The 26197-nt window shown below is 41.6% G+C and overlaps 2 protein-coding genes across 3 annotated transcripts; one reads left to right on the top strand and one right to left on the bottom strand.

The window, feature by feature from the left end:
- The first annotated feature begins 3493 nt into the window (after positions 1-3493).
- LOC106579308 (calcium-binding and coiled-coil domain-containing protein 2) lies at positions 3494-12544 on the top strand. Its single transcript, XM_014159117.2, has 16 exons — positions 3494-3677; positions 4216-4391; positions 4601-4703; positions 4917-5077; positions 5285-5410; positions 5521-5643; positions 6124-6249; positions 6343-6465; positions 8582-8697; positions 10253-10322; positions 10471-10644; positions 10731-10919; positions 11093-11188; positions 11291-11468; positions 11613-11635; positions 11822-12544. The coding sequence occupies exons 2-16, from the start codon at positions 4224-4226 to the stop codon at positions 11984-11986; spliced, it is 1941 nt and encodes a 646-aa protein (XP_014014592.1). The 5' UTR covers positions 3494-3677; positions 4216-4223; the 3' UTR covers positions 11987-12544.
- A 49-nt stretch (positions 12545-12593) lies between these two features.
- Positions 12594-22915, bottom strand: snf8 (SNF8 subunit of ESCRT-II). Of its 2 annotated transcripts, XM_045701850.1 has the most exons (11): positions 22897-22915; positions 22568-22663; positions 22312-22449; positions 22073-22169; positions 20007-20057; positions 19110-19248; positions 18839-18943; positions 18676-18748; positions 13541-13682; positions 13209-13283; positions 12594-13030 (listed from the first exon to the last, which is right to left on the bottom strand). In XM_045701850.1, exons 2-11 carry the CDS (start codon positions 22651-22653, stop codon positions 12893-12895), a joined length of 1044 nt encoding a protein of 347 aa, XP_045557806.1. In that variant the 5' UTR covers positions 22654-22663; positions 22897-22915; the 3' UTR covers positions 12594-12892. The 2 variants fall into 2 exon arrangements, with proteins under 2 accessions (XP_045557806.1, NP_001134277.1); NM_001140805.2 differs by lacking the exons at positions 22073-22169; positions 22312-22449; positions 22568-22663; positions 22897-22915 and adding an exon at positions 20162-20504 and having other exon boundaries at positions 12606-13030.
- Positions 22916-26197: the final 3282 nt, after the last annotated feature.

The raw sequence follows: 26197 nt of genomic DNA on the forward strand, positions 1-26197 counted from the left end.
GCAAATCTGACCATAATTCTATCCTTCTGATTCCTGCTTACAAGCAAACACTGAAGCAGGAAGCACCAGTGACTTGGTCAATAAAGAAGTGGTTAGATGACTCAGATGCTAAGCTACAAGACTGTTTTGCTAGCACAGACTGGAATCTGTTCCGTGATTCTTCCGATGGCATTGAGGAGTACACCACATCAGTCACTGGCTTCATCAATAAGTGCATCGATGATGTCGTCCTCACAGTGACCGTACGTACATACCCCAACCAGAAGCCATGGATTACAGGCAACATCCTCACTGAGCTAAAGGGTAGAGCTGTCGCTTTCAATGGGGCGGGACTCTAACCTGGAAGCTTATAAGAAATCCCGCTATGCCCTCAGACGAACCATCAAACAGGCAAAGCATCAATACAGGACTAAGATTAAATCGTACTACACCGGCTCCGACGCTTGTCGGATGTGGCAGGGCTTGCAAATTATTACCGACTACAAAGGGAAGCAGAACCGCGAGCTGCCCAGTGACACAAACCTACCAGACGAGCTAAATTAATTATATGCTCGCTTCGAGGCAAGCAACACTGAAGCATGCATGAGAGCATCAGCTGTTCCGGACAACTGTGTGATCACGCTCTCCGTAGCCAATGTGAGTAAGACCTTTAAACAGGTCACCATTCACAAGTCTGCAGGGCCAGATGGATTACCAGGACGTGTACTCCAACCATGCACTGACCAACTGGCAAGTGTCTTCACTTACATTTCCAACCTGTCCCTGACTGAGTCTGTAATACCAAAACCAATTTCAAGCAGACCATCATAGTCCCTGTTCCCAAGAACACTAAGGTAACCTGCCTAAATGATTACCAACCCATAGCACTCACGTCTGTAGCCATGAAGTGCTTTGAAAGGCTGGCCATGGCTCACATCAACACCATTATCCCAGAAACCCTAGACCCACTCCAATTTGCATACCGCCCCAACAGATCCACATATGATGCAATCTCTATTGCACTGCACACTGCCCTTTCCCACATGGACAAAAGGAACACCTACATGAGAATGCTATTCATTGACTACAGCTCAGCGTTCAACACCATAATGCCCTCAAAGCTCATCACTAAGCTAAGGACCCTGGGACTAAAAACCTCCGTCTGCAACTGGATCCTAGACTTCCTGACGGGCCGCCCCCAGGTGGTAAGGGTAGGTAACAACACATCTGCCACGCTGATCCTGAACACGTGGGCCCTTCATGGGTGCGTGCTCAGTCCCCTCCTGTACTCCCTGTTCACCCATGACTGCATGGCCAGGCACGACTCCAACACCATCATTAAGTTTGTTGACGACACAACAGTGGTAGGCCTGATCACCAACAATGATGAGACAGCCTATAGGGTGGAGGTAAGAGACTTGGCCGTGTGGTGCCAGGATAACAACCTCTCCCTCGACGTGATCAAGACAAAGGAGATGATTGTGGACTACAGGAAAATAAGGAATGAGCATGCCCCCATTCTCACCGACGGGGCTGTAGTGGAACAGGTTGAGAGCTTCAAGTTCCTTGGTGTCCACATCACCAACAAACTAGAATGGTCCAAACACACAAAGACTGTTGTGAAGCGGGCACGACAAAGCCTATTCCTCCTCAGAAGACTGAAAAGATTTGGCATTGGTCCTCAGATCCTCTAAAGGTTATACAGCTGCACCATCGAGAGCATCCTGACTGGTTGCATCACTGCCTGGTATGGCAACTGCTCGGCCTCCGACCACAAGGCACTACAGAGGGTAGTGCATATGACCCAGTACATCACTGGGGCCAAGCTTCCTGCCATCCAGGACCTCTATACCAGGCGTTGTCAGAGGAAGGCCCTAAAAATTGTCAAAGACACCAGCCACCCTGGTCATAGACTGTTCTCTCTGCTACCGCACGACAAGCGATACCGGAGTGCCAAGTCTAAGTCCAAAAGGCTTCTTAACAGTTTCTACCCCCAAGCCATAAGACTCCTGAACAGCTAATCAAATAGCTACCCAGACTATTTGCATTGCCCCCCCCCTTCCTTACGCTGCTACTCTCTGGTTATTATCTATGCATAGTCACTTCAGCACTATCTACATGTACATATTACCTCAATTACTCGACTAACCGGTGCCCCCGCACATTGACTCTGTACTGTTTTCTTAAAACTGCATTGTTGGTTAAGGGCTTGTAAGTAAGCATTTCACTGTAAGGTCTACACCTGTTGTGTTCGGCGCATGTGACAAATACAATTTTATTTTACTTGATTTGGTGTCTGCTTCTGCTATAGCAAAGTTCTACCCATCCTCTATGGCCCTTGTTTCATCTGCTATTGTTTGCCAATGGAAGGAGGGATCCTTGCACCTTCAATCACACCAGATTGACCAAGTATTCAAGCAAACACAGGAGATTGTTGTGTTATTCAACCAACAAAATGAAATTGTTGTTGGTTTCCTCTAGAAAACAACTGGTTAACTGAGGAGAAGTCTGTAGGCTACATGCTACATACAGATATCTGAGTGCACTACAGCAGATGCAGGGAATTGAAAGTTGATCACGATTATCTCCCATCCTGTCATCTATCCTGGGTGACAGTCTATTTTTGCTTTAGCTGAACTGTTGAATACAGAAACAGTCTGACACCAAGGCTACCTGAACCCCTTTCCTATTATATAGTGCTATACTGACTAGCGCAATGCCACTAATTGACATCAGCAATATCCAGTCACAACATAAGACCAACCCTTTAATAATGGGGACAGGTCAATATCCAACTTTCCAGAGGGAAGATGCTATATCCTATTTCATATTGTGAAATCTCCCCAACTGTCTAGATCAGTGTTTCCCAACTCCGGTCCTCGAGTACCATCAACAGCAGCACACATTTCTGATGAATCCAAGGACAAAAAAAAACTGATTTAACTTGTCAAAGGATTGATGATTAGTTGACAAGTAGAATCAGGTGTGCTTGTCATGGGCCACAACAAATGCATGTACTGGCAAACACTGGTCTAGGTGAAAGGGAAAGTATAAACATATACGTGTGTGAACAGCAGGCACAAGGGTTTCCACAAGTTACCACAGCCACAAAGTATAAATTGGTTATAGGCTATCATAAAAAATATATGAAAACAAAAATTTGATTTTTGGTGTTCATTTAAGGTTATGGTTAGGCATAAGATTAGAAGTGTGGTTAAGGTTAGGTTTAAAATCACATTTAAAGAAGATAAATTGTAGAAATGGGCTTTATGACTTTGTGGCTGGGGTAAGTAGTAATGACCAGCCACAACTCCGATATAAAGTGTGTTTTCTCAAAGTTGCCGGGATGTCAGGTGTCCTATTTATATCCGTACAGTCGTAACCACCTCATAATTATGAGACTTCTATTTGATCAAATAAGCCACACATAGAAAATAAGCCATTGCATTTTTGTGTTAGCGAAATTCGACACTCTCTCATTGACCTCCATACAAAAGCTCCTCGCTTGTTGAGCGAAAGAAAACGAAACAACGCCACCTGTTGGAGAAGATAGATTTTAGCCCTGTTATCCCTCGCCCCTAACCTCTTCCTCTCTGCTGGAAATTAATACCTAGGGACAGTAAGTACTTCTTGTTGCAGTCCGAGTTGCGACACCGCTGAGTTGAACTGGCAGTTGCAGTTGGCAGTCCAAACTTCATGTAAGTTCAACCATTTAATGTCATTATTTTAGCTAAACCGTATAACACATTGATCTTAATAGTGACAGAATTGTGTTCACTTTCATATTCGTTTCCTCTCCAGTGATTTATTTGTGGCCTTTTATGGTTTATTGTAGCTTGATCAAACATAATAAATCACCATCGAATAAGTTATTGGGTTAGAAGTATATGTTTGACAATCTAATTGACGTCCAAAAGTCTTTTGAAAACATGTATGGGTATGTTAAATGTGATTGTCAAGTGTGAAGAATAGGCGATACGTTTCACAATAAATGTTAAATGAAAGTGAAACTTAGTTTTGCGAACGCAACATTATATGCAATTTTTATGTGATATAAAATGTTTGGCCTTCTAATTAACAAACGAACCATCCAAAAACGTCTGCTGCCAGATTAGATACATATACGGGTTCAGTTGACAACATAAATGATGGTTTATTCGAGTTGTACATGCTGTTAGTTTTTTTATGCGCATGTTGGGCCTACTTGTTTTCATTTTGCTATATTCTCAATTTCAGAGGTCACAATGGAGAGCGTCGAAAGTGCAGCCAACATGGAATTGTCAACAACCTTTTCCCAGGTTGTATTTCAGGAAATCCCCCACTCCTACACGCCAAATACTGCCGTGACTTGCTGCTACACTCTGACAGCAGCCATTCAACAGAACCCCAGAGACTGGGTGGGGATATTTAAGGTGGGATTACAGATATTTTGTCATGAATATTCATGAGTGGTCTGTTTCATCAGAGATTATGATATGGATTGTATTTCCACAAAGGAAATAATAACCTCATATATTTAACAATAGAAATCCACAGTCTGGAATGCCTCCCAGTTGTCAGTCAGCCATGATTGTGTTGTAACTGATGTTGTGCTGATTGTGTTATAACTGATTTTGTGCAGGTGGGCTGGAGCACCACAAAGGATTATTACACATTTGTGTGGATAGAACCATCATTGGATCTGATAAAACAGGATGCAAACAGAAAACAAGTGCTTTTTAGTGGTAAGACCATGTGTGCATTTTATCCTCAAACTTTTCGACTGACATGAACTTTGATACGAATGATCGTGATCAATTTAGGTGAATTCGGTTTTGATGATACCTATAGGCCCATGTTAATTTCTTAATTTTAGATACAAATGACATTTATTTGACATTCAAGTGATCAGTATTATGCTGGGGATTACACTGACAATGATGTTGTTATTCTGATAGCATACTACTTGCCAAAAGATGAGGCAGAGTTCTATCAGTTCTGCTATATTGATAGCAACGGCCAAGTGAGAGGAGCCAGCACCCCATTCTGCTTTAAAACCTCAGGGGAACAAAGCACAGACGGCAGCCTGGAAAACGACCTCTTGGTCATCACAACACAGGTACAAAGCAATCCACCATACCTAACATTAAAAGTTGATTTGATTGTGTTTTAAAGACCATGTTTGGAACACTTAAAAATGTATAACTTTTTGTTTGGCTTGCTTAGTGGCTGGGTCAAGGAGATGATGTCCCTCACAAGAACATTTTAGCTAGAATTATCCGTAGGAGAGGTTATGTATGTACATGATGTGCATTTCTGAATCTAGGAAAAGGTAGAGCAACGTGAGAGGGAGAAAGACGAGATGGTCATGGAGTTGGGGCAACTGAAAGAGCAAAATGAGATTTTGAGAGGAGTCCTGAAGGAGCAACAGCAAGAGATTGATTGCCTCAAGGTTTGTTTTCTAGATGTTCGTTACAACATCTGCTAATTTCTAGCCCCTAGTCATGTGTGAGAATGGAAATTACAATGTGAGGTAACAGAATTGTAACCTTATTTCTGCAGTTGTCTAACGACGAACTATACAAGGCAGACAGGAACCTGGAGAAGCAGCAGCAGAAGTCAAGAGAGCATGAACAACTGACACAGAAAGCTAAATCAATGGAAGACTCACACAAAGCACAGGAGGTAATATTTGGTGAATTTTGTGTCTACAACACAGTGATCACAAATCATCTGACAACTAAGAAACTGTTTCCATACTGAAACATAAATGCTTTTCACCATAACTGGTGGAACTATACTTGATGAATAGATGGAACTATCCAAACACAGTAATCAAATCAAATTGTATTGGTCACATACACATATTTAGCAGATGTTATTGCGGGTGTAGCGAAATGCTTGTGTTCTTAGCTCCAACAGTGCAGTAGTATCTAACAATTCACAACAATAAACAAATCTAAAAGTAAAATAATGGAATTAAGAAGTATATAAATATTAGGACTAGCAATGTCGGAGTGGCATTGACTAAAATACAGTAGAATAGAATACAGTATATACATATGAGATGAGTAAAGCAGTATGTGAACATTATTAAAGTGACTAGTGTTCCATATCCATAACCAGTAGAGGTTATGGACATGATTTGAGCATTTCTGAATCTAGGAACAGGTGGTGAAAAGTGAGAGGGTGATAGAAGAGCTGGTCATGGAGTTGGGGCAACTGAAAGAGCAAAATGAGACTCTGACACGTGCCCTAAAGGAGCAACATCAAGAGGTTGACCGCCTCAAGGTTTGTTTGAAAGTCTTTTCTTTCCACCAAGCAGTTTTACTTCTAGCCCCTAATCAGGCTGAGAGGGTAATGAATTGTATATTGTTCCTGTAGGAATCCAAAGAGGAACTTGCACAGGTAGTGAGCAAACTGGAGCAACAGCAACAGAATGCTAGAGAGCATGAAGAACTGACACAGAATGCCAAATCAATGGATGAATCACACACGGGACAGGAGGTAACTGTCGCAAACCAATATCCCATTTGGGACTACCAAAGAATTACTACTACTATTGAGTGCATTTTCTCTTGTTTCTAACTGTTTCTTTCCATGAAAGGCTGCAGTCTCTGACCCCAATTCATGAAAAATATTTGGTGAACGTGTCAAAACATGCGACAGCTGTTTGTATACCATCAATATTTTTCAATGCCTCTTCTAATCTTTTTTTCCCACACTTTTTCTGTCTCCTTGTCATGTATTGAAGGGAGTTTTCACATACAGTGCCTTTGGAAAGTATTCAGACCCCTTGACCTTTTCCACATTTTGTTACGTAACAGCCTTATTCTAAAATGGATTAAATTAATTAATTTCCCCCGCAATCTACACACGATACCCCATAATGACAAAGCGAAAATGCAAATATATATATAAAATAAAATAAAAAAATACCTTATTTACATAAGTATTCAGACCCTTTGCTATGAGACTCGAAATTGAGCTCAGGTGCATCCTGTCATCCTTGAAGATGTTTCTACAACTTGATTGGAGTCCACCTGTGGTAAATTAAATTGATTGGACATGATTTGGAAAGGCACAAACCTGTCTATATAAGGTCCCACAGTTGACAGTGCATGTCAGAGCAAAAACCAAGCCACGAGGTCAAAGGAATTTTCCGTAGAGCTCAGAGACAGGATTGTGTCGAGGCACAGATCTGGGAAAGGGTACCAAAACATTTCTGCAGCATTGAAGGTCTCTAAGAATTCAGTGGCCTCCATCATTCTTAAATGGAAGAAGTTTGGAACCACCAAGACTCTTCCTAGAGCTGGCCACCCAGCCAAACCTAGCAATCGGGGGAGAAGGGCCTTGGTCAGGGAGGTGACCAACAACCTGATGGTCACTCTGACAGAGCTCTAGAGTTCCTCTGTGGAGATAGGGGAACCTTCCAGAAGGACAACCATCTCTGCAGCACTACCAATTAGGTGTTTATAGTAGAATGGCCAGACGGAAGCCACTCCTCAGTAAAAGGCACTACAGCCCGCTTGGAGTTTTCCAAAAGGCAACTAAAGACTCTGACCATGAGAAACAAGATTCTCTGGTCTAATGAAACCAAGATTGAACTCTTTGGCCTGACTGCCAAGCGTCACATCTGGAGGAAACCTGCCACCATCCCTACGGTGAAGCATGGTGGTGGCAGCATCATGCTCTGGGAATGTTTTTCAGCGGCAGGGACTGGGAGACGAGTCAGGATCGAGGCAAAAATGAATAGAGCAAAGTAGAGAGAGATCCTTGATGAAAACCTGCTCCAGAGCACTCAGGACCTCAGACTGGGGCGAAGGTTCACCTTCCAACAGGACAACGACCCTAAGCACACAGCCAAGACAAGGCAGGAGTGGTTTCGGGACAAGTCTCAATTTACTTGAGTGGCCCAGCCAGAGCCCGGACTTAAACCCTATCAAACATCTCTGGAGAGACCTGAAAATAGTTGTGCACCAACGCTACCCATCCAACCTGAAGAAGCTTGAGAGGATCTGCAGAGAAGAATGGGAGAAACTCCACAAATACAGGTGTGCCAAGCTTGTAGCGTCATACCAAAGAAGACTCAAGGCTGTAATCACAGCCAAAGGGGTTTCAACAAAGTACTGAGTAAAGGGTCTGAATAGTTATGTAAATGTGATATTTCCGGGGGTTTTTCTTCTACAAACCAGTTTTTGCTTTGTTATTATGGGGTATTGTGTGTAGATTGAATACATTTTAAAATAAGGCTGTAACCTATCAAAATGTGGAAAAAGTCAAGGGGTCTGAATACTTTCCGAAGGCACTGTATAGTCCTCTTTAATAAAGTAGTGTAGTGTGTGGTGCAGGAATAACGACAAGCGAACCTGGGGAGCATTGTGTTCACATTGGTCTAAAAAAGAGAACCGGCCTGCAGAATTCAAGCGAACCGAAGTCAGACCACCTCTCGAGATGGTCTCAGTTCAGTTCACTTCGGGGGATCTTTTGAGGGTTCTTAGTTCCTTTGGAACTTTCCTTACACTACACAAAATATTAAGCGAACTGCACTCGCAAAAATTGGCTTAAAGGGACAAAGTCTGAATCACTTTAACTTGCTATTTCTCTTCACAAATGCCTGCAGTCTCTGACTCCTATTTGTGAGAAATATGAACAAGCATTGAGCAAGATCAAACAGCTGAAGAAGGAGCGAGAGGAGTTGAAAGGAAAGGTTGAGGTTCAAAGTGTGGAGATTGCACAGTGAGTACTTGTCTCGAGCAATCCATTCAATGCACATATCTTTCTAGTACAAGACCTTTACAGTCATATCATGATATCATCCTGTCTATATATAAACTCAGCAAAAAAATAAACGTCCCCTCACTGTCAACTGTGTTTATTTTCAGCAAACTTAACATGTGTAAATATTTGTATGAACATAAGATTCAACAACTGAGACAAACTTATCAAGTTCCACAGACATGTGACTAACAGAAATGGAATAATGTGTCCCTGAACAAAGGGAAGGAGTCAAAATGAAAAGTATCTGGTGTGGCCACCAGCTGCATTAACTACTGCAGTGCATCTCCTCCTCATGGACTGCACCAGATTTTCCAGTTCTTGCTGTGAGATGTTACCCCACTCTTCCACCAACGCACCTGCACCTTTCCGGACTGGGGGGAATGGCCCTAGCCCTCACCCTCCAATCCAACAGGTCCCAGACGTGGTCAATGGGATTGAGATCCGGGCTCTTCGATGGCCATTGCAGAACACTGACATTCCTGTCTTGCAGGAAATCACGCACAGAACGAGCAGTATGGCTGGTGGCATTGTCATGCTGGAGGGTCATGTCAGGATGAGCCTGCAGGAAGGGTACCACATGAGGGAGGAGGCTGTCTTCCCTTTAACGCACAGCGTTGAGATTGCCTGCAATGACGACAAGCTCAGTCCGATGATGCTGTGACACACTGCCCCAGACCATGACGGACCATCCACCTCCAAATCGATCCCGCTCCAGAGTACAGGCCTCGGTGTAACGCTCATTCCTTCGACAATAAACGCAAATCCGACCAAAACTGCAACTTGTCAGTGAAGAGCACTTTTTGCCAGTCCTGTCTGGTCCAGCGACGTGGGTTTGTGCCCATAGGCGGCGTTGTTGCCGGTGATGTCTGGTGAGGACCTGCCTTACAACAGGCCTACAAGCCCTCAGCCTATTGCGGACAGTGAGCACTGATGGAGGGATTGTGCGTTCCTGGTGTAACTCAGGCATTTGTTGTTGCCATCCTGTACCTGTCCCGCAGGTGTGATGTTCGGATGTACTGATCCTGTGCAGATGTTGTTACATGCGGTCTGCCACTGCGAGGACGATCAGCTGTCCGTCCTGTCTCCCTGTAGCGCTGTCTTAGGCGTCTCACAGTACGGACATTGCAATTTATTGCCCTGGCCACATCTGCAGTCCTCATGCCTCCTTGCAGCATGCCTAAGGCACGTTCACGAAGATGAGCAGGGATCGTGGGCATCTTTCTTTTGGTGTTTTTCAGAGTCAGTAGAAAGGCCTCTTTAGTGTCCTCAGTTTTTGTAACTGTGACCTTAATTGCCTACCGTCTAAGCTGTTAGTGTCTTAACGACTGTTCCACAGGTGCATGTTCATTAACTGTTTATGGTTCATTGAACAAGCATGGGAAACAGTGTTTAAACCCTTTACAATGAAGATCTGTGAAGTTATTTGTTTCTTTTTTTGCTGAGTTTATATATATATATTTTTTACACTTGTGTAACAATGCTGTTCCTCATGCCCCTGTGTCTGTGTCAACAGGCTGAGCCCAAGGCTCAGAGATTCTGAGCAGGAGTCTTACAGACTGAAGGATCACATTCAGCTTCTACAGGTCAGCACATTCAGCAGAGTCATTTATGTAAATGAATGCCTGTAACACACATACACTCCTTAAAAGACCTGTTGGCCAATTCATTTAGTGCTTTCTTTGATGTGAAAAAAACCTGTCAATCACAGAATCTCATGCTGACCCTTTCCAGGTGGATCTCCAGAGCAGTGAGAAAGAGAAGGAGAAGCTTTCTGTGGAGCTGCGCAAACTGCGTGGTCTCACACATGACCTGGATGACTTGAAGACTGAGAACAAGGCCTTACACAGAAGCCTGTCAGAGCAGGGGCACCAGCCACAGCAGGAGATGGCGGACAGTGATTTGAAGGTTGGAACAAGTTGCTAAAAGAACCATGTCCTTCCTGTACACACCATTGTGAAATGTAATACTGTAGTCTTCTTGTGTGCCTTCAGGTGCAATACCAAGCTCTTCTTGGCCAGCTGCAGGAGGCTCGGACACAGTTGCAAAAGGAGCTGCAGGCTTCCAACAACATACGCAGACGTGCAGAGCAATTAGAGGGGGAACTGGTGAAGGTCAATGAGTGCACGAATCTCATAGCCATGAGGTCTACACAGGCGGAGCAGAAAAGCTGCAAACTAGAGGTGCTTAGAGAATATCTTTGATGCTATTTCGATCCACAGACAGGGTCAGGGATATCACTTTTGTCTTACCAATCTGTTGTTTGTTCTGGGAATGTAGTTCACCTGTGAGAGCAAATGAATATAAAACACACTAAACGTATTCTCTTAGCTGATCACAATTTCCTTGTTCTCAGATGCAACTTTTAGAGTTCCACAGAGTCATTGAGGAGAAAGAAAGCATGGCAGAGATCGCTAAAGTAGAGAAAGAGGAGTTGTTCAGAGAAAATCAGGTGATTGCTGTGAATTTTGATACTCTTTACTAGTCATTTAATTATTTACAATTAGGGACATTTGCTTACATTGGGGTTTTGCCACTGTATTCCATCTGTCAGGATCTCAAAAGAAATGTTGAGAGACTTCGCAAGGAGTTTGCTGACATCCAGGCTGCTCCAGTGTCCATGCAGCATCCCAACCCTTATGGCTCTTCAACTGACCCCACCCCCACTGAGGAGCAGCAGCAAGATACACTGGCTGCCTTTCTCCACTTTGGGAACCCTTATGAGACCCCAGGTATTCCCAATATTCCAGCTGTTGGAAAGCCTCACCTAAATATTCTTAAATGAGACATGAACGCCACTTGTGCCTCATGGACACACCTTCTTGGAAAATAACAAAACAGGTTAAACTATGGCTGACATATGATTCTGTTTGCAGGCCCTGCGACAAACGTGGACGTGGTATGTTAAGTCATTCCTATGATATACATGGTTATAAGGCAGATTATGTTTGCAACAACATACACTAGTGGTTTGGGATCAAAGATTTGGTTTCATAATGCTCTATAATTTTTGTGCTAGAGTACAGTTAACTATCCAGTCTAGAGCCGATATTATTACCACTTATGACCCGTGTCTGTCCCATAGTTGTCCTTGACATGTCGTCACTGCCATGAGTGCTTCCCTGGCATCACCCCGAATGAGCTGGAGCTGCATGAGGAGAGCCACAGAGTGTGCCCCTTTTGCACCCTCATCTGTGACGGAATGGAGCAGACCAAGTATGAAGAACACGTCTACAGCCATGAGTTGTAGGGAAGCCACATCCTCACAACCCAGAGAGTTGACTACTCGTTAAAGAAAGCTGATACCGTACTAATTATATTTCTAAGAGGTGGGTGGGTGGGACAAATAAACACAGACTAACAACCTATCCACGACATTGTAAGACAAACATTTATAGTCCCCTGTTTATTACTGTTCTCTGACCTGGTAAAATAAGGGTAGTGAATTTAATGTCTGGGAAATCTGTATCTAATTGAATTTGCCTGAATTGATCATATTGTTTTAGACACTTTGATGGCTAGGGTTAGGGTTGACTGTTTATTCTTAATTTGCCTCCATCGCTGATGGATTGCTATTTAATCGTTTCCTATGTTTACTCTAGTGCTATTATTTCTTCTGAACTACTGTATGTTTACTTGGGCTAACTTCACTATATGGATTTTCCCCTTGAACCTGCCGCTAAAATGTAAATGATGTGTTGCATAATAAAGTCAAATGATTATTGGTCAAATGATGTCTCTGATAATGTAAGGGTTGAAATGAGATTCATGTGGGATGTTCAAGCAACAAATAAAAGTTCTCTTCACAGTTGTGTTCACATGAAAATAAACATGTTTTTGTATCACAAACTGCAATATGCAAAGAAATCCTCTGATGTTTTAATAGAATGTAATTGAATATAATGATTTTTTTTAAATAAAAAAACAAATCCATGATTGACAACTGCCACAGAAAACAACATTTGTAACCTAGTTTTAATCTCCACAATCACTGAAGGGAAGCAATATCATGGGTACCTACCAATGATTTATATACATAATTGGTACCTACCCTTTAAAAGTTAAATACACCCCATTTCAATTCAGGACATTCCCAACAGGCACACATTGTTCTTCAAGAAGTTACCGAGACCTCCCACATACCAAAAATCCTATCTTAAGGCGTTATCTGATTGGCCTCCTCAGGTGTGACATCACGGGAAGTCAGCTCAGAAAAGAGGGCAGGCAGCCAATACTGTGGCTCTCCAGAAGCTTGGGAATCCAACCACGCCAAGCCCTCTTTCAACAGGTGATCCTAAAACAACAAGGAGTGTGTATGTTAGGATGGTGGTGAGCTAAAATCAAATCAAGAACCATGGTTCTATGGTGCTTCGTCAGTCCTAATTTTCTTCTAACCATTTTCTTCTGTAAAATATCCTCCTCCTAAACTCTCTTGGCAGCTTTGCTTTGCATTTCCTCTGTAGGCGACTTACCAGCACATGACAGGCCCGCTCTCGCTCCCACTTGAGACTCTCTCTGATCTCACTCACTGAAACGTAGCCCTTCTTCTGCAAATTGGCAGAAAAACAAATATTCATGACACCTGGCACCATATTTGCAGTCCTCTAAATGACTCAGCAAAAGAATCAGAGCAGCATGTTCTGGATCCAAGCATGATGTTGGCAACTGCTCACAAGAAAAAACAAACAGCGCCCCTCTTTAATCTCACAATCAGTATTCTAAGACATTTTTGACAAGCACTTTAGCATAATTACTGATGAGGCACCCACACAATACAGATTCAAGAGGTGAAATGAAGGACTACCTCAGCCAGCTGAAGTACCACAGTGTGGTCCATGTTGAGCTCTGCTGGCACTGACTGCACGAGGTAAGAGCCTCCAACAGGAATCATCCCAAAGCCGTTCCCCATGACTTTCAGCTTCTTTATGGCCCGCACCAAGTCATCTCTGGAGTGGAGAATAGAGATACAATTTCAACTTCATAATGAAAGTGCACTAAAGTTGATGAATAAATATCAATATGTTTGCATTATTGTATTTAGTATTTATTAGGATCCCCAATTAGCTGCTGTCAAGGCAGCAGCTAGTCCAAACAGGAAACAAGACAACAAATAAAATACATAATATACATAGCACTACATTTACATTACAATTTAGCCATTCAGCAGACGCTCCCATACAGAGAGACCCACAGCCAGGCGAGTCAACCACATATCAAAGTCCTATCCCAACCACGTATCACATACATAATACAATACAATGCAAAATTCAATACAAAAAGCATAAAAATGTCTCTCCACAGGCCCCGTTGTGCCGTATGGTGTTCTTGAATTTTTTTCAATCTTCTTTATTGCTAGTTTGAGTTACCTGGGGTGGCAGAGAGTTCCATGTAGTTATGGCTCTATTTAATACTGTGCGTTTCCCAGACTCTGTTCTGGACCTGGGGAAGGGACCTCTGGTTACATGTCTTGTGTTGTACCGATGAGTGTCTGAACTGTGTGCCAACTGCTTGAACAGACAGTTCGGTACCTTCAACACGGCGCACAAAGACCAATAGTGATACAGTCAATCTCTCCTCAACTTTGAGCCAGGAGAGACTGGCATACATGCTACTGACACTTTCCCTCCGTGTACATCTAAGAGAAATCAATATGTGCTGCTCTGTTTAAGATCAACTGCAATTTGCCTATGTCCTTCTTTGCTGCAACTGACCACACAACTGCACAGTAGTCCAAGTGCATCAAAACTAGGGCCTGTAGGACCTGTCTGGTTGACTGGGATATCAAGAAAGCAGAGCAACGCCTTATCATGGACAGACCTCTTCCCAATTAAGTAACCATAGCATTCGGAAAGTATTCAGGCCCCTTGACTTTTTTTTACCTTACAGCCTTATTCTAAAATGGATTAAATTGACGTCGCCCCCCCATCAATCTAAACACAATACCCCATAATGAGAAAGCATTTTTTTGCAAATGTATTAAAAATAAAAAACAGAAATACCTTATTTACATAAGTATTCAGAACCTTTGCTATGAGACTCGAAATTGAGCTCAGGTGCATCCTTTTTCCATTGACCATCCTTGAGATGTTTCTACAGCTTGATTGGAGTCCACCTGTGGTAAATGAAATTGATTGGACATGATTTGGAAAGGCACACACCTGTCTATAGAAGGTCCCACAGCTGACCAAGCCAAGCGATGAGATCGAAGGAATTGTCCGTAGAGCACCGAAACAGGATTGTGTCAAGGCACAGATCTGGGGAAGTGTACCAAAAAAAATTCTGCAGCATTGAAGGTCCCAAAGAACACAATGGCCTCCATCATTCCTAAATGGAAGAAGTTTGGAACCACCAAGACTCTTCCTAGAGCTGGCCGCCCGGCCAAACTGAGCAATCGGGCGAGAAGGGCCTTGGTCAGGGAGGTGACCAACAACCCGATGGTCCCTCTGACAAAGCTCTAGAGTTCCTCTGTTGAGATGGGTGAAACTTCCATAAGGACAACCATCTCTGCAGCACTCCTACAATCGGGTCTTTATGGTAGAGTGTCCAGATGGAAGCCACTACTCAGTAAAAGGCAAATGACAGCCCGCTTAGAGTTTGCCAAAAGGCACCTAAAGGACTCTCAGACCATGATAAACAAGATTCTCAGGTCTGATAAAACCAAGAGTGAACTCTATGGCCTGAATGCCAAGCGTCACATCTGGGGTAAACCTGGCACCATCCCTACGATGAAGAATGGTGGTGGCAGCATCATGCTCTGGGGTTGTTTTTCAGCAGCAGGGACTGGGAGACTAGTCAGGATCGAGGGAAATATGAATGGAATAAAGTACAGAGAGATCATTGATGAAAACCTCCAGAGCGCTCAGGACCTCAGACTGGGGTGAAGATTTACCTTCCAACAGGACAACAACCCTAAGCACACAACCAAGACAACGCAGGAGTGGCTTCGGGACAAGTCTATGAATGTCATTGAGTGGCCCAGCCAGAGGCCGGATTTGAACCCGATCGAACATTTCTTGAGAGACCTGAAAATAGCTGTGCAGTGACTCTCCCCATTCAACCTGACAGAGCTTGAGAGGATCTGCAGAGAAGAATGGGAGAAACTCTCCAAATACAGGTGTGCCAAGTTCTGTCATGTAGCGTCATACCCAAGAAGACTCAAGGCTGTAATTGCTGCCAAAGGTGCTTCAACAAAGTACTGATAAAGGGTCTGAATATGAATGTAAATGTGATCCGTTTTAATACATTTGCAACAATTTCTAAAAACCTGTTTTTTCTTTGTCATTATGTGGTATTGTGTACAGATTGATGACGAATATTGTTCGTTTTTTTTATCCATTTTAGAATAAGGCTGCAACGTAACAAAATGTGGAAATAGTCAAGGGGTCTGAATACTTTCCGAATGCACTGTATATATTTTGACCATGATAGCTTGTTTAGTTTCTTTAAATTGCTCAATAGCCACACTATTCAATAATCGATTGATGAGGTTTAGTGTTGAGCGAATGATTTGTCCCAAAATGATGCTTTAAGTTTTTGAGATATTTAACACCAGCCTATTGCTAGTTACCCATTCTAAAACTGACTAGACCTCTGTTAAGGGTGTCAGTTATTTATTTTACTTTTTCAGCCGACGTGTATACTGTTGAGTCGTCTGCGTACATGGACAAAGAGGCTTTATTCAAGGTCAGTGGAAGGTCATTACTAAACAAAGAAAACAATAATAGTCCAAGCCGGTTACCCTGCGGTACACCACACTCAACCGTATTTGCATTACAGAGACTTCCATGTGTTCTATTGGACAGGTATCAATCCATCCATGATAAGGCAAATTATGTTAATCCATAACAACTATGTTTTTTCAATGATATCAAAGGCTGCACTGAAGTCTAACAAAACAGCTCCCACGATCTTCTTATCAATTTCTTTCAGCCAATCATCAGTCATTTGTGTCAGGGCCGAGCACGTTGAGTACCCTTCCCTATAAGCATGCTGAAAGTCTGTTGTTCATTTATTTTCTGTAAAATAACATTGGTCGAACACGATTTTTTTCAAAAATGATGCTAAGCACCGGTAACAGGCTGATTGTTTGAACCATTCAAGGGTGCTTTACTATTTTGGGGCAGCGGAATGACCTTTGTCTCCCTCCAGGCCTGAAGGCACACTCCGTCTTCTAGGCTAAGATTTAAGATGTGGCATATAGGAGTCGCAATGTATTCCGCTACCAACCTCAGTAGTTTACCATCCAGGTTGTCGGGTACCAGGTGGTTTGTCCTTATTTATAGATAGCAATACATTTTTCACCTCTTCCACACCCACTTTGCGAAATTTAAAGCTACAGTGCTTGTCTTTCATTATTTGGTCCTTTATGCATGAATATGAAGGCTCAGCATTTTTTGTTTGCATGTCATGCCTAAGTTTGCTTATCTTGCCAACACAAAAGTTCTTAAAGTGGTTGGCAATATCAAAGGGTTTTGTTATGAATGAGCAATCAACCTCGATGGAGCAGAGTTAGCTTTTCTGCCTAGAATTTCATTTAAGGTACTCCAGAGATTTTTACTATTATTCTTTATACAGTATAATGTATATTTGTTCCATAGTATATTTTCTTCTTATTTTTGTTTAGTTATGTGATTTCTCAATTTATTATATGTTTGCCAATCTGCTGTGTTGCCAGACTTATTTGCCACTCCCTTAGCCTCATCCATACAGTTTTTAAATTAATCATCTATCCATGGAGATTTGGCAGTTTTAACAGTACGTTTATTTATTGCCACATGCCTGTCAGTAACCGGAAAAAGCAATTTCATAAATGCTTAAAGAGCAGCGTCAGGATGTTCCTCATTACACACATTAAACCAACACATATTTTTCACATCTTCAACATAGGAATAATTGCAAAACCTCTTGATCGCTTGTCATGTCCTGACCAGTATTAGGGATTATTTGTAATTGTAGTTTGGTCAGGACCTGGCAGAGGGTATTTTGTTTATGTGGTTCGGGGTGGTGGTTTATTTAGTAGGGTGTTTGGTTAGTTAGTTCCGGGTTATGTTCTGTGTTAGTATTTCTATGTTCTTTCTGGTTAGTTGTATATCTATGTCTAGTTAATTGGGGTTGGACTCTCAATTGGAGGCAGGTGTTTTCTAGTTGCCTCTGATTGAGAGTCCTGTATGTATGTATGTATGTATGTATGTATGTATGTATGTATGTATGTATGTATGTGTGTGTGTGTGTGTGTGTGTGCCTGACAAGACTGTCTAGTTCGTTTGTGTTTTTGTATACGTGTTTATTTTGGTTTTTCCTTCTTTGTCCGTAATAAAGAAGATGAGTATACACTTCCCTGCTGCATTTTGGTCCTCTCCTTATGACAACCGTGACATCGCTTATACACTATTTTAGGTCCAGTCTTTGGAACTTTGGTTTTCCTAGCTATGACTATTGTATTATGATCACTACGTCTGATGGGTGTGGATACTGCTTTAGGGCAGATTTCAGAAGCATTAGTAAAGATGTGGTCAATACAAGTGGATGATTGTAAATCATTCTGTTCTGTTTGTAAATACACTGGCAGGCTGACTGATAACCTGAATCAGGTTGCAGGCACTAGTTACAGTTTAAAGCTTTTTCTTGAGTGGACAGCTTGATTAAAGGCAGTCAATATTTAGGTTACCCAGAAAATAAACCTCTCTGTTGATATCATATACATTATCAAGCATTTCACACATATTATTCAGATACTGACTGTTAGCACTTGGTGGTCTATAGCCGCTTTCCACAAGAATAGGGTTTAGGTGAGGCAAGTGAACCTGTAGCCATATTACTTCAACTACATTTGACATGAGATCCTCTCTAATATTAAATATGGTCATACATGTTGACTTTCTGCATTACTTAGGAGAGAATTGATTATATAATTTCTGATATTTGTCAGATAGTACTCACTGGCTCACATCCTGAGCAAATTTCCCCCTTCCCTTCAACACTCTGTGATGGAGTTCGTCCAGGGTTATAAGTCCTAAAACACACAGATGGAACACCAATGAACGACACATTTGAAAATGCAGTATTTTGCTATGACTTTGATGATGTTCCAAACACGCCTTACCTCCATTTCTGTGTTTCAGGGCCAGGCATACTTCAATGATCTGCACACCCAGCTCGTAATAGAAGTCACCCACACCAAGCATCTCTGACCAAAAGCCTTTGCCAGCTGTCAGTGACACAGAAAACACTTAATTGGTTGCATTTCAATTCCTTTAATAAATACAACGTATGAGTAACCACATGCAAAAAAAAAAAAAAAAAAGGAGTAAAGGACATTTTAATGTAGAGCAAAAACAACTTCTATTTTAAACAAACACAGTTGTGATTCTCACAGGCAAGTGGGTCAACTCCAATGGTGGCACACATCTCCTGAAACTGGACCCGGAACTGGGAACTCTTACGAATCTCTTGTTTGTGCTTGCTGGCAAATTCCTCAAGGTTAGATTTGAAGGTCTCCAGCTGTTTTGACATCTGAAGGACCATGATGTTTTAGATATTTCCACAATGGCAACAGCTTGACTAGCTACATGGATTGAATAACATTTCAATGAAGACACACCCACACATAAGCTCAGTTTGTAGAGTATGGTGCTGCTCGACTATGAAACCCCAACTGACATTTACTCCTGAAGTGTTATGCTGCTGCACCCTCTATAACATTTACATTTTAGTCATTTTAGCAGACAATCTTATCCAGAGCGACTTACAGTAGTGAATGCATACATTTTTTTTCTTCTTTCTGTACTGGTCCCCCGTGGGAATCGAACCCACAACCCTGGCGTTGCAAACACCATGCTCTACCAACCGAGCCACACGGGACCACTGTGGTTGTTATCTGACCCTACCGGTCATCTATGAACATTTAAACATCTTGCAGAACAATCTGGCCTAAATGGCCATACTCTTATAATCTCCACCCTGCACAGCCAGAAGAGGACTGGTTCCCCTCTAGGTTTCTTCCTTGGTTCCTTCCTTACTCAGGAGTTTTTCTACATCTGCATTACTTGCTCTTTGGGGTTTAAAGATGGGTATCTGTATAACACTTTGTGACACTTACTGGTGTAAACTGGTCTTTATAAAATCAATTTGATTGATTGATTGCAACGCCAGGATAGTGGGTTGATTCCAGGGACCACCCATAAGAAAAATGTATGCACGCATGACTACGTCGCTTTAGATGAAAGTGTCTGCTAAAAGGCATATTATTATGATATTATTATTGAGCTTACCTGAACAATTTGATCCTCAGCTAACACTGTCCCCCTCTCTTTATACTTGGCCTACAAGAAAATAAGAGTTTTGGATAAGATGGCTGTATTTCTGAAATGCCTTGGATTCATTGTTTACATTTTGTAGATGGGCCCAATCATCTAGACAACGTTACCTCTGCAAGCTTCTTTTTGGCGATAGCTCCCGCACCTACTCCTCTCCTATGCATCTTGTTGATGTGAAAAAAGGACTAGCTAGCTATGAAAAAGTTGACACCGCTATTGTTATGCTTGCCAACTAACGTTAGGTAGCTAGGTAGTTCCCAGTTGCACGGTCAAAGTAATTTATTAGGTCGCGAGGTGCTTTTAGCCTATTGCAGCCATATGATAGCTCTCAGCATTCCTTTCTTATTCAATAATAATTTCTATACACACAACTTTGAAATCGACTCATTTCGCACTATTCGTGAAACTTGAGGGCTAGCAAGGTCCATTTGCTTAGTTTAGAAACCCGGAAGTAACTTCCTCCCGAGTTTGACGAGAGGCAATTCCATCAAATATGGTACTGCCACCTACTGCCTCGGCAAGAGACTTCTTCTGCCTCCAACTAGACTGAACCAGAGACGGTGAAGGAGTGAGTGCATACACTTTCATACTTGTCCCCCATGGGAATTGAACCTACAACCTAGGAATTGCAAGAATTGCATGCGCTACCAACTGAGCCACACAGGACACCTCCCAGTTGGATGTTTCCCCACCAATTTCATGGTACTATTGAGCCTTGTGTGTCGCAGTCTCAGCCTTCTGATTACACTTTCCTCCCTTCTCTCTTGGCCTGAGGACCTCCCTGCCCCCAACTTTTCCTGGATCTTATACAGGTGTCTTCCCTTTCTCTCCCTGTTCCACAACTCTTGCCATTTGTTTTTAACCACTGACCATTGGGGTCTTAGTCACCTCCCTGACCAAGGCCCTCCCCCTGATTGCTCAGTTTGGCTGGCCGGCCAGCTCTAGGAAGAGTCTTGGTGGTTCCAAATTTCTACCATTTAAGAATGATGGAGGACACTGTGTTCTTGGGGACCTTCAACGCTGCAGACATTTTTTTGGTACCCTTCCCAGAATCTATGCCTTGACACATCCTGTCTCGGAGCTCTACGGACAATTCCTTCGACATCACGGCTTGTTTTTTGCTCTGACATGCGCTGTGGGACCTTATATAGACAGTTGTGTGCCTTTCCAAATCATTTCCAATCAATTGAATTTAGCACAGGTGGACTCCAATCAAGTTGTAGAAACATCTTAAGGATGATCAATGGAAACAAGATGCACCTGAGCTCAATTTTGAGTCTCATAGCAAAGGGTCTGAATACTTATGTAAATAAACTATTTCTGTTTTTTATTTTTAATACATTTGCAAAAATGTAATACGTTTGTGTAGATTGATGAGGGGGAAAAAAACAATTAAAAAAAATTTGTAATAAGGCTGTAACGTAAGAAAATGTGGGAAAAGTCAAGGGGTCTGAATACTTCCCGAATGCCCTGTATATGAAGCCTCCTCTCAAGATACGCAAAGGACCTTGTTATTCTTTCAATGTGACCAGCAGGACTCTTTAAGGTGTGACATTTGTGAAAAATGTGAACATTTGTGAAAATATTGCAATTCAAGATTTTACTTTTGTGAAATGTTTATCTCATGCAAAATGCTAGATGCAATTAACAACTCAGTGAGGCCAATTTTTGTTTTTTACTTCAAGCTATTTTATTTCCCCTTAGAAATTATTTATGAAAAAGTTCAGACATGCTGGATTCATATTTCTAACTTTACAATATATATTTGTGTACACAAAAATAGAAAGCATACATTTTGCTCCAAATTGTCATAATGTTTTGGTTGACTTCTTTGCATTACTCTCCCACCTATGTTGATCATTTGTTGATATTCTTCGAAACATCACTGTGTTCGGTTGTAGTGAGGAAACAAATGTGAAAATATTATAATAAAAACAATATGACACAACCAATAATTTGGCAACAATTTACTATATTTACTACAATTTACTATATTAAAGTAGTTCACAGAATGAACTCACATGGATCTGTCCCTTGCTGCGAATGCACAGTGTAAGCTTTTTCAGGAGATTGTTGTACAGGCGAGCCTCTGGATCTTCCTCTGGAGTGACATTAGACCTATGACAGTTTTATTTTATTATTATCGTTGCCAGTGGCTGAATTTGCTCTCCGCCTCTGCATATCTCTCCGATTCAGCTTCTGCATGTCTCAAGTTCTGAACTGCAGCAATTATAGTAATTTCAGAGCCAATTTGACTTACATGCTCTTTTTCTCTCTCTGGTTGAGCAGGAAGTTGACAAAATTCTTCTGCACCATGGAGTCCATGATTTTGCTCATGTCACTGGCGATGGTTGACTCTGCGTATCTTCTCCCCAAACCCTGTCCATTTTCTGTGAGACTAACAAGCAGACATGAACACAAACATATGAGAGGAATGGACAAATTTGATAATGCAGGGGACTCAACATCAAAATGAAATATGATCAGACATCTCAAACGCAGGATGGGAATCTTACCTGTTCTCGTCAGACTGGGACAGGACTTCAGCATGCAACATCCCAGCCAGGCAGAGAAGCACCAGTGAAAACAAAGCTACCTTCATGGTGACAAAACTAAACGAGAGAAGCAAGAGGCAGAGGAAGTCAGGAAGAGAAAAAAAACTGCAATTGTGGAGAAGGTCTTACACTTACAATACAGGGGTGCCTTTATATTTCTAAATAACTGTTATATTTCTGTAAATGTATTACACATACAGTAAGCTAGACACTAGAATGCATGTATTAAGTAGAAATGTATAGTTGGAACAACAGAATACTGGAAGGGTATATTTTGAAAACTATCTTACCTTGTGAATGGATATTCTTCAGTGAGAGATGCAGGCTTTTTGTGAATTGCTACAAGACATTGGTCCTTTTATACAGTTTCTCAGAGGTGATTTGTGGCAACACCGGCATATCAACAGGAATAACACCTTAGTTCCACTACATTAGGGCAATAATATACACATACTTCTGATAAGCAAGCTTTCTAATGAATTCAAAACTTTTAAGCCTGTTTTTCCCCACTGAGTAAAATAATAGGATGTTTAAAATTGTTCTCTAGATTGGAGGTAACTACCCTTAATATGATCAGTGGAAACCTTTCTGGGCTATTAGGCTAATCTGAATGGTGCTAGATGGGAAACAATTGAGACGTGAACAGCTTAATGGTCAAACTAGAAGATAAGGGAATGAAGTAAAAGGTGAATGTTCTCCATGCTGTAACCTGTTTTGGGTTACGTGTAGCTAAATTTAAATCTAAAATGGTCCTTGAGATCAGAAAACATGATTTGTCTTAAATATGAACGATGGTGTAATGGTAAATATGCCAATGCTGTTACTGTTTGTTTTTTATTCATCATGGTCATTTTAGGTTGCTAAAGGAGTGACCAGGCTAAACCCACCTGTCTCTCACAATATCAAATCAAATTGTATTTGTCACATACTTTGTTAACAACAAGTGTAAACTAACAGTGAAATGCTTACTAACAATGCAGAAAGAAAAAAATGTAAATAATATGCATCACAGAGAAAGCAGAAAACACCAACGTCTCTACCTTGCCGGCCGAACGTCAACTAAGTCCTCGTATTCATCCCTAAAAGCAAAAACCTGGAAATGTTTATGAGTACAGGATAAATAGCACACAGGTGTGACATATTGGTGATTGAAGAGAATCACCTGACCAGTGGTGATTTTAGCATGTAAATCTTGGTGGGGCAAAAAAAAAAAATGCTTTTAGACGCATCCCAGCAAACCCACTACATAACACAACACAACCCTAAACAATACATTAATTGGACTATAAGGGTGACAAACGGTGCCCACTAACTGTTAGGGCCTACATACCGCTGTCCCAACAGCAGAGTCCCAAAAGCAGTCCCAACACCTTACCACTGTTACACCTGGCTATCAGCGGAGCCTTGTCTGGCAGAAAAACATTTCATTCAGCCTCATTTACTGCCTTTTTAAAAAAACATAGCTGATATGGTTTACTTGCTTAAACAAATGTGGTTTCTACTGACAACTGAGATGTACAAATGATGGCATAAGGGGATGAAAATTCATAACTTCGATTAAGACAATGATCAAGCTAGGATGGACGTAATCAATATACCTATTTGTTCAGCACTCCCTGTACACCAAGTCAGAACCAAGTCAGAACCGTACGATAAATAAAGGGAGCATATTGTGGTTTAATTTTGGTAGATGTTATTTACAACAATCTTTAAGGGTGCCATTAATTGTGAAACCTTGAATTGGAGGACATTGATTTTTAATTAAATCAATAAATTATTTTGGTTGGTTCAATTGAAACATTAATAAAGTACAGTATTTCTCACATGTTGGTATTTTGAGTTTATCTCTATAATTATATTGTTTATATTTTTTTAAGTATTGTTTGTGCATTGCCAGTCAGGGGTGCCAGTAATTTTGGAGATCATTGTAAGCAGACAATGAAAGCTCTTACAATATTCAACGATGACATTTCTCTGAAACAGGTTATAGGCTACATTTGCACCACCAAGTCAGAACAGTAGGCCAAATTATGAGGGGAAAGGGGACCAAATTATTAGGGTAAGGCACATGGGCTACTAACAGTTTACTACACAACATACACTTAGTATTACTTTCTTAGCTACAGTATACATATCTCCCTGGCATAGTACATAATTTATGCAGCAGCTAACAAGACATTTTTGGACTCACCTTGTTGTGCTGTGCTCAATTGAAAAGGAAGGTGGCGCGGCGGTCCTTCATGGGAAAATTTTGTCATCAAAGTCTGGCATTCTCTGGATTTATGGTGCTTTCAAGACAACTGGGAACTCTGAAAAAAAACTAGGTTTAATCATGACGTTAGTAACCTTCAGGTCGAAGCTCTAGAAAGAAGGTTCCCGATTTGCCACCTACCGATTTGGAATTCCGAGTTGGATGACAGTTCAAAACGTATTTTCCCAGTCGGAGATCATTTTTTTCAAAGTTCCCAGTTGTCTTGAACTCACTGAAGTCTGATATTTCCCAGTTCAGAGTTTCCAGTTGTTTTGAAAGCAGCAGAAGTGTCGCATCCTGACTAGTAAAGGGGTCATTTTGTTATTGTAGTTGGTCAGGACGTGGCAGGGGTGTGTTTGTTTTGTGTGTTTCGTTTTTTTGGGGTTATGTTCTATGTTAATATATTTCTATGTTTGTTCTAGTTCTTCTATTTCTATGTTTAGTTTAATGGGTTGACCTTCAATTGGAGGCAGCTGTTCCTCGTTGCCTCTAATTGAATGTCCTATTTAGTAGGGGTGTTTTTCCATGGGTTTTGTGGGTAGTTGTTTCTATGTATAGCCTTACAAGACTCTCGTTGTGGTCTGGTTTTAAAAAAAAATAAAGTATAAGTATGGACACTTACCACGCTGCGTATTGGTCTGATATTTCTTACTCCTCAGAAGACGAAGATGATGACAAGAAGTCATGCTGGATTGACAGCATGGCCAATTTTATATGTTTATCCTTTTAAGTTGGGAAAAGAGATCCTTAAGCCCAGACTTGGACCACACATCCACTCCACTGAATAGCAGGCTAGTGATTCCTTTGCAATGCTTGCAGTTAGCAACTGATTCCTTCCAAACCACTTGTTGTTGAACTTGCGATTTACAGCTTGGTGTGTAATGTTTATGTCCAATGGTCGATGAGCACCGATAAGTTTTATCTATAATTTCTCTTCATAATTTCTCTTAAATAACTTGCCAGTAGATTGTAGACTTGATTCATGGTAACTGCTAGCTTGCTAGTTAAGATTGAAAGTATGATGACATGATCAGTCCAATCAAAGCTAATGTAGATATAAAGTGATTTGACAATTTTATCTGTGGCCAATGACCTTGAGCCTTCTTGGATGGGCACTTCTAATGCTTGAATCTTTGAGCTCTCCCGTAGATTTTGTGGTGACAGTTTCCCCATGAGTGAAAGAACACTGAGCCAATCACGGCGCAACTAGAGAACATTACCAACCCCTATGCTCCGTATTTTCCGCTGGCTGTCCCACCACCACAGAAAACACTGAGCTAGGCTGAAACACCTGCATTTTGGAGCTGCCTTACTCAAGAAAGCAAAAAAGAGACCATGTT

Source organism: Salmo salar, chromosome ssa19 (assembly GCF_905237065.1).
Source record: "Salmo salar chromosome ssa19, Ssal_v3.1, whole genome shotgun sequence".
Classification (NCBI taxonomy): Eukaryota; Metazoa; Chordata; class Actinopteri; order Salmoniformes; family Salmonidae; genus Salmo; species Salmo salar.

Bases quoted from the DNA above. Each gene is read 5' to 3' on its own strand.
- LOC106579308 (XM_014159117.2), top strand. From the start codon at position 4,224: ATGGAGAGCGTCGAAAGTGCAGCCAACATGGAATTGTCAACAACCTTT. The intron at 5,078-5,284 runs GTACAAAGCAAT...TTCTGAATCTAG, and splicing joins TCTTGGTCATCACAACACAG to GAAAAGGTAGAGCAACGTGA. The intron at 10,920-11,092 runs GTGCTTAGAGAA...CCTTGTTCTCAG, and splicing joins AGAAAAGCTGCAAACTAGAG to ATGCAACTTTTAGAGTTCCA.
- snf8 (XM_045701850.1), bottom strand. From the start codon at position 22,653: ATGAAGGTAGCTTTGTTTTCACTGGTGCTTCTCTGCCTGGCTGGGATG. The intron at 18,749-18,838 runs GTAAGGCGTGTT...TGTGTGTTTTAG, and splicing joins CCTGAAACACAGAAATGGAG to GACTTATAACCCTGGACGAA. The intron at 13,683-18,675 runs GTGAGTACTATC...TCTCCACTCCAG, and splicing joins TTTGCTCAGGATGTGAGCCA to AGATGACTTGGTGCGGGCCA.